The sequence below is a fragment of the Primulina huaijiensis genome, chromosome 1, assembly GCF_012295235.1.
Source record: "Primulina huaijiensis isolate GDHJ02 chromosome 1, ASM1229523v2, whole genome shotgun sequence".
NCBI lineage: Eukaryota > Viridiplantae > Streptophyta > Magnoliopsida > Lamiales > Gesneriaceae > Primulina > Primulina huaijiensis.
This window is the reverse complement of record NC_133306.1, coordinates 3,144,834-3,153,199: the sequence shown is the minus strand read 5'-3', so window position 1 is coordinate 3,153,199 and position 8,366 is coordinate 3,144,834. Positions and strand designations below refer to the sequence as shown.

Genomic DNA, 8,366 nt, shown 5'->3' with positions numbered 1-8,366 from the left:
CCCTCGAAACTTCGATTTTTCTATCACACTTCTCGCTGAATATTTCTGGGTCTGTGGGAGTTTCCGGTGCTGCAATGGCGGATCGGAGTAGAAAATGGGTGAGAGAAGAGTTCGTCACATATGCTTACATTCTCATATACATTGCTCTATCCAGCGGGCAGATCTTCTTCAACAAGGTTATTTCATCTCTATTGTATTTCTCCTTTTTTCACTTCCTGCAATGTACGTTTATGTGAAATAGTCGAATTGATGATCGCGTACTTCTGATTGGCACATTGTCAAACAAGTGATGAGATTTGTGGGTTGTGGCTGATGATTTGAATGTGATGGGAAGGATTATATCCGAGGAAATTGTGTTAGGAAGAGCAAAGGGTCGACAATTTAAGCTCCAATTTGGCTAGGATTTCATGGATTTGTTAATTGAATTTGCTTAGAATTAGAGGAGGAAATGGAAAGCATGTTTCTTGATATGAAATTCGTTTTATAGCGTGGGCATTCAGTTGTCGCAACTTTAAAGCTTGAGTATGGTTGAAGGCAGGAGTAGTTTACTGTGTTAGATCAGCCTTATTTTCACGGGTGATGACAACTCCACAACCGAAAGCCATTGCTATGGTTGATAGAGTTTCTGATAATTTCGCGAGACTTTTTCTCTCAAAATATGTTTAGGTAAAATATGTTGAAGTGTAGTTGTTCTATTGGTTTAGGGAGCTGATATTGAACCATATAATTATATTTTGGTTGGCGATGTCACATGAAATTATATGAAGTATTTTAAATTTGTCACTAGAGTTAATTGAAATAGAATATAATAATAGAGTATTTTTTTTTGGAATGATATTTAATTAAAGAAATGATTATGTTGGGGCATGTTGATGTGTTTGGGGGAAATTGGGAATAAAAGTGTAATGTTTTGGTTTCATCCAAAAATAAAAAAAAGGGTTTGGAAAATGAATCCCGACATCCAAAGTTTCTTTAGGTGATAGAATGATGCCACATAATCACTTGCATAGTAGATTTTAGGTGAACACTGATTGCTTTAGTTATTTCAATTTTCTTAGTCTGCGTCCATTTTCTTTAAGAACATTAACATTAGGAGATGATCTTTGCAGGAGGGTCCTATATAAATACTAGCGAATTAAGTTGGACAATATCTCGGATTAACTAAACGCCGCAAATTTTGTTCCATCAAAGTACAACTAACGTTAAATTAGTGTAAATATCTATGAAAGAAAACTTCTACTGCCTGTTTTTCACCTCACAGATGCAAGATTGATGGAGCTTTAGTTTTTGTCTCTTTTCTGTTAACAAAAGTGAGATCACTGCTAGATATTTAATTCAGTTTTGGAGAACTGTCGCATAGGTTTGGTTTTGATGGCAAGTGAGATTTTTCTATGAGAAAGTTTATATGTCCATACGCTAAAAGGAGTAAACTTGTTGCCCTATGTGCACCATAAGATACATCTTTGTGCATCTGTGATGAAAATGGTGCTACATGCGATTGTTTGTAGGAGATCTGTGATGAAAATGGTGCTACGTGCTATTGTTTGGGCTTTCTTTTTCTTTTTCGTGCTACTCTCTGAAGAAAAGTATCCTAGATGTCATTTCTATTATCCCATGTAAACACTATATTTTCTGCATTCTTTGATTTCAATTGAGAGAAATGATAATCATTATTATTTTATGGTATAAATTCTGAACTTAAATGGGTTTTCCAGTATGATAGTTATAGACTCCTAATAGTTGATATATATTTCCATTGAATATAGGAGATCTTGTTTTTTTTAGCAAAGTTCCATGGAGTTTTTATTTTCTCTTTATGTGCTATTTTGAGGATTTGAGAAATCAATTCTTGCACCTATGTATTGGAGTTCTCGTGGTGAAGTTTCACTGCATACATGAATCGCATGACTAGAATGAGGCATTGCTAAGTTGCATACTTTTATCAATTGCATAGAGTGCCTACTTATTGGCTATGTAAGTGAAATGTCATTTATGTACTTTCTATAAGCCTTTGGAAGTACATTTCAAAAGTCACGAAATTGTTCTGCCAAATTTACCTTGTCAAAATATTCTTGAATGCAGTGGGTGTTGTCGTCAAAGGAAATAAACTTCCCGTATCCTCTTGGATTGACGATGCTTCATATGATCTTCTCCTCTGTCTTATGTTTCGTTCTTACCAAAGTTCTCAAGGTAATATATGCACAAATAATACACATGATCAGGATTTGTCGATTATTGTGTTTTAATATAGATTTCCCCCCTTTTGCAGATTATTAAAGTTGAGGAAGGAATGACTTTGGATATGTGAGCTAGCCCTACCTTTATAGTTATTGTCCTCTAATTTTTTCATGTTTTCACTCGATTTTTTATTCTAGCATCATGGTTTCATTATTGCTAACAACTCGAGTTTTTTATTCTCCAGATATATGTCGTCAGTTATACCTATTGGTGCTATGTTTGCAATGACTCTCTGGCTAGGGAATACTGCTTACCTCTACATATCTGTTGCATTTGCTCAAATGTTGAAAGCAATCAGTAGGTGTTTACTAGTTGTTTCATTGGTGGAACTGTTTTTTAGTCAATGCAACTTTAGTGGCTAAAATTGATTATGATTTGGCCCTCGTAACATTGTTTTGATTTCTGCTACATCTACAGTGCCAGTTGCTGTTTTCATTCTTGGTGTATTCGCTGGACTTGAGGTTATGAGTGTCAAAATGCTTCTTATAATGTCGTTGATCAGTTTTGGTGTTCTGGTGGCTTCTTATGGCGAAATATATATCAACTGGATTGGTGTTGTTTACCAAATGGGAGGTGTAGTTGGGGAAGCTTTAAGGCTAATATTTATGGAAATATTTGTGAAACGGAAGGGGCTGAAACTGAATCCTATATCTATGATGTACTATGTTAGCCCCTGCAGGCATGTACTTCATTCTTTAGAATTCTGAGATATGTTTCGATATTATTGCTGTCTTTGAATTGAAATTGGGTCCATAATGCAGTGCTCTTTGTCTCTTAATTCCGTGGATCTTCCTGGAGAAGCCAAGGATGGATGAACAAGGGACTTGGAGCTTCAAACCGCTCATTCTTATCCTAAACTCTCTTTGTACTTTCGCCCTCAATCTTTCAGTTTTCCTTGTCATCTCGCATACAAGTGCTTTGACCATTCGTGTAGCTGGGGTCGTGAAGGACTGGGTAGTAGTTCTACTGTCAGCCCTTCTTTTTGCGGACACAAAATTGACACTGATAAATCTATTTGGTTATGCTGTTGGTAAGTATATAGTTTGCATTCATGCTTCCCCGCTTCCAACAGTTGCAAGGGAGCCTGAAAACGTGATAATGAGTCTATTTTCACTTATTATACTCGATTCTGGTTCTTCGACTGATTTTGTTAACTTCACCTTCAGAATTGCTTAATAATTTATTTGAACTTCAACAGTAGCCTTGCATTTTGATAAAATGATGAGAGAAACCTGGACGTTTGCAGCTATTGCAGGGGTAGCTGCATACAATAACCACAAGTTGAAAAAGGAAGCTACTCGTGTTAACACAGAGGAGCCCAGTCAATCAGTTCCACTCGTTTCATCCTTGTCCTCAAACGAATGAACAAGAATGTCTGCTGCGTCTCGACCATGCTGCTTGAGGTTTGTTAGCAATTTCTGGTGCCTCGCTGCCTAAAGATGCAAAGGGATAACACAAGATTTACTTATGCGGAGAAGCTGCAGCTGACTGGTTTGTTTCTTGTTCAGTATGGTGATCTTTGTAGTCTTTCTTCATTGTGTCCTATAGTTTCCAAGATTGATAGTCATAGGGTCAGGACCTGTACGTAAAATTGAGATTGATGACCGTTGTTTTTTTCAGTTTTCACACGAAAAAGGTTGTACGCATTTACGATATCAGCCTTCATATGTATTGAACAAACTTTTATAAACGAAGTACGTACTGTTTCTTCATTTTGGATGTTCCAGTTAGCTTGTTAGATAATTTAACAAATCCAACGAAAATAAGCATACAAATCTCTCTAACTACTATCTAACAAAACAAATAAGGGGGAAAATTAACTAACTTTGTTTTCTGACATGACGTCTACCAAAAGATTGTCGGTTGTGATTTATTTGAGAAAACTAAATATTATAATTTTTTCGTCGAAAAACTAATCTGTTCGTTTTTAGTCATTAGCCTGTTCGTTGCACAGCTTAATTTCATATCAGTTACAGAACCACTTGCTCTCCCCACGTAACTTCTAGTGTCCGTTTGGCTTCGCCTCGTAATTGCATGCTTCATCTCCTATAAAGCTCTGTATTACTCCAATCCAGTAATACGACAATTCAAGAACTTCCCAAGAAATTTACAATTTGTTAGTCATGGCTTCCAATTCAAATCCCCTCCTTGTAATCTTCGCTTTATATTTCTTGGCATCATCTACAGCCGCCTCTGCTCGTAATCTTAGCTTAAAAACGTCGTCCCTTTCGACTCGTCTAAAGTTAGCTGAAGATGGGTCGTCCCCGTGCTGGGATTCGTTGCTAGAGCTGCATTCTTGCAGCGGCGAAGTGGTGCTGTTCTTTCTCAATGGAGAGACACATCTCGGACCCAGCTGCTGCAATGCCATAAGAATCATTCAGCACCAGTGCTGGCCTTCCATGCTGGACTCGCTCGGGATCAGTACGGAGGAAAGTGATATATTACGTGGTTATTGCGATGCTACTGCTGCCAAAGGCGATGGTGGTGGCTCCGCCAACCCGCTGCCACCGAGTTCTGGAAGTGTTGCCAACTCCCACGTTTAGTCTCCTACGGATATCTACATTCTGTAATGTGAACTGCCTTGTGTTTAGTGCACTTTCGCTAATGATGGGTAAAAATAATTATTTTGCATGTCTCAAGTTATTATGGTTTTAATTGATAATTTGATACTTCAAACAAACGGAATTTTATGCATGTGTGAAATAATATTATGAGAAAAAAATGAAATATAATATTAAATAATATGATTTTTACGAAAATATCTTATTCATTTAAATAAGTAATATTTTTCATATAATTTGTTCAAAACTACAATATCTAATATACTTTAAAATTAAAAAATTTACATAATAATCGAAAACTATAAAAAAATTATGGCTCAACTCGAGCTACTGATGATCATAATCATGATTCAAATACATAATAATCATTATTTTTTTCCCATCTCAAAATTTTTAGTAATTATTCAAACGGCCCGTTCTAGTATTTTTTAAAGAAATGTAAACTTACACTCCTAATTTAAATAAATATAAAATTTAAATCTTTTTAACTATCATTTGGCAATTAGCAGTTGGATTCTTGGTAGAACAATGCTTTAATATGATCTGACGAATATATGATGACTGACACGAGACAAAAAAAAAAAACTCATGTGGAATCATTTGATTTTATTAAAATTAATTTCATAATATCGATTACAAATTCTAATATCTAAGTGGTCGGTTGGTGTGGATGAAGTGGTAGATCAGATGAGAGCTTTCCCTAAAAAGTCTAAAATTTTATTTTACATCAAATTTCAAATAATAATCAATTAAATAAGCTAGTTATAATTTTTTTAGAAAAATGACCATAATAATTATAACAAAATGGTATTTTCAAAAAAGATATATATAATTTTTATATATTACATATAATAGAGGTGCACGATATATCAAAATTATATATAAAAGAATTTCTTCCAAAATTATGGTATTTGGACGATTTACAAAGCATATGCTATACTGTATTTGACTAAAATTAAAGGATTTAACTACATTTCTTGATTTTATGATAGTCTACATGAGAATAATAATTGTAATTAGAATTTAATCTGTATTTAGACGCTTTTATTCTCATCAGACAAGCCACCTTCTTCCAGAAGCAGCGCCGCCATCTAGGAGAAGAAACTCCGCCAACGTGGGCCCTGCTCTTACTCCGTTTCACCGCCAGTCCACGAACCTCCGGCGGCCGGTAAGTTCGGATAAGCGGCCACTTAATAACGTTGAAGAATGGATGCCGCTTGACGTCCGTTGCACCCCTGGCACATCCCAATCTCTTCCGAGGGTCCTTCACCAGCAATTTCTCAATCAAATCTCTGGCCTCCGCCATTCCCGGCTCCTCACTCTCCCCTTCCGCCGCCAGCAATCTCACCCCTCTGCTGGATGCTATATTCCGCAGTGTGGAATCTTTGCTCCCGCCCTTGAACGGCGTCGTACCGTAGAGTAGTTCGTATATCAAGATGCCGAACGCCCACCAGTCAACTCCGTTTCCATGGCCGACTCCGCTAGCTAACTCTGGCGATAAGTATTCGTGAGTGCCGACGCACGATCTTGAAAACGCTGACGTTGGCTCCGCCACAAATTCTGTCACCCGTTCCACACGCCGCCGTTGGATGAAACAAGAACAGGACCCCGCCTTGATTTGTGTCCTATTCTCCAATATCGGCGAAACATCTGACTGAAAACACAGATCAAAATCCGATAACATGATGTGACCATCTTCACGGATCAGTATATTTTCCGGTTTGAGATCCCGGTACACAATGCCACGCGAATGCAGATACTCTAGAGCCAGGAGAACTTCGGCGGCGAAGAACCTGACAGCCTGAACAGGTAAACGGTTCATTGGTTGCTTTCGGAGCAAGCCATGGAGGTCTCCATGGGGACAGAAGTCCATCAAAAGACAAGTGTAATGAGACACTTCTAAGTGAGCGTACAACGTCGGAAGAAAAGGGTGGTCGAGAGAGGAAAGAATTTTTGCTTCCGTCTGCACCTGAGAAAGTTTCTTAGAAGTCAAGGAATCCCGGTCGACAACTTTAAGGGCGAAGTTTGCGTGATCATTATCGCGTAAGCGGCAGAGAAAAACGCGGCCAAGGTTCCCTGTCCCAACCAGTCGGAGGAGCTTGAGGTGGCCTAGATGGAGAGCTCCGTCATGTGACAATGTGGTGGCAGCCTTGATAGCAGCCCAGTTGGGATTGTCATGGCGGCGATGTGGACGGTGGTTGGTGTTTGGGACGGCGGTGGAGGAAGAAGTATTATTGGAGGTGCTAGAGAGACGCGACTCGTTGAAGCTGAGGGTTAGGCTGCTGCGAGCTAAGCTGCTCCGGGAACTTACCGTGGTGGCGGTGGTGAAGCTCAGATCAAGCTCGGAATCTGTTAAATTGTAATAGTAAAGGGAGTCGTCTTGCTCCATTTTTTGGTTTGAATTTACGTGAATTGTAAATGCTGTGTGTAAATATATATACAGGCTACGACGGTGGTGGGGAACATAAAATTAATTTTGGTAACGTGTTTGGTTGAAATTATTTAATTTAAATTTAATAGAATAGCTATTAAATTCAAAGAAGTTAATAATTAATTGCTTACTTACATTTCGCGTTATCCGAGGAAGTTAGACAAGAGTAGATTAAAATTCGGTTACTATTCGAAACTATCTGTTAGATTAGATGTTAAATAGTTAAGATTATTGAGAGCAAGTGTTTCGCATGGATCTTTATTCGTGAGAAAGATTACTCATATCCATATTTACAATTAAAATTAATATATTTGACATAAAATATAATACTTTTTCGTAGATGACCTATATAAAATATCATTTTCACAAAATTGACCCGTGAGACCGCTTCACAGGAGTTTTTGTGGATTATTAATTAAAGTTAAACTTTGTACTAACAAACATTTCATATAGGTTTGTTGGTGAATTTTTTTAATAATTCAAAAAATTCATTTTCAATTCCAAAACATTAAATCTGTAACTTTCACATTTCTATTTTCATTTCAGTCATTTCTGTGCCCGTCGTCAGTGATACGAGAGAATGAAACAAATATTTGGAGATAAATTACGTGTTTTAGGAGTATATATTATATTTACTCCTTCGGAATTATTCTCTAGCTAGCATTCATACGATTTAATTTTGAGACCGTCTCATATGAGTTTTTATTCATATAAAAATAGAAGATGACATTTTCTAGATATAAATTCACGAATACTTTCTATTTTTATAGGATTATGCTTGGAAGACCTTCACGATACAACGTACCTGAACAAAATGTGGGGTTCATGCATGGCCGATAGCTGATTTTAGAAGAGATGAAATTTAAATTCGTAGTCGATACATTTGACATCGTTATTTCGAGATTCGAGACTCGATTGTAACGAATTCATTTCCCAACTCATAATAATTCGAAATAATACAATCACTTTTTTTTTTTTAATACAATCCATAAAATATATTTTTTACAAGCCTAATAAATATATAGTTGATGAATTTCTCGCAAGTTTATTCATCGAAAAATAATTTAACAACTACAGAATTAGCGAGGCAAATCGAAGCATTTTGTTCCTTTTTATTCAGTTTACTGGATTTGCTT

General features: G+C 36.9%; 2 protein-coding genes across 4 annotated transcripts in view; one reads left to right on the top strand and one right to left on the bottom strand.

Annotated features, from left to right (window-relative positions):
- The window catches only part of LOC140977266 (probable sugar phosphate/phosphate translocator At3g14410), a 7,690-nt gene extending 3,762 nt beyond the window's left edge, over positions 1-3,928 (top strand). The window contains exons 1-7 of one of the 3 annotated variants that reach the window (XM_073441949.1): positions 7-176; positions 2,083-2,190; positions 2,270-2,304; positions 2,423-2,535; positions 2,656-2,917; positions 3,000-3,268; positions 3,485-3,928. In XM_073441949.1, coding sequence (XP_073298050.1) covers positions 75-176; positions 2,083-2,190; positions 2,270-2,304; positions 2,423-2,535; positions 2,656-2,917; positions 3,000-3,268; positions 3,485-3,603 — 1,008 coding nt within the window. In that variant the 5' untranslated portion in view covers positions 7-74 and the 3' untranslated portion in view covers positions 3,604-3,928. Of the gene's footprint in view, positions 1-6; positions 177-1,951; positions 1,975-2,082; positions 2,191-2,269; positions 2,305-2,422; positions 2,536-2,655; positions 2,918-2,999; positions 3,269-3,484 lie in introns of those variants that run through there. The other 2 variants (XM_073441956.1, XM_073441965.1) reach the window with 2 other exon arrangements.
- A 1,755-nt stretch (positions 3,929-5,683) lies between these two features.
- LOC140982707 (serine/threonine-protein kinase WAG1-like) lies at positions 5,684-7,229 on the bottom strand. The gene has a single exon (XM_073449402.1). It carries the CDS (start codon positions 7,186-7,188, stop codon positions 5,764-5,766), a length of 1,425 nt encoding a protein of 474 aa, XP_073305503.1. The 5' UTR covers positions 7,189-7,229; the 3' UTR covers positions 5,684-5,763.
- Between the last annotated feature and the right edge of the window lie 1,137 nt (positions 7,230-8,366).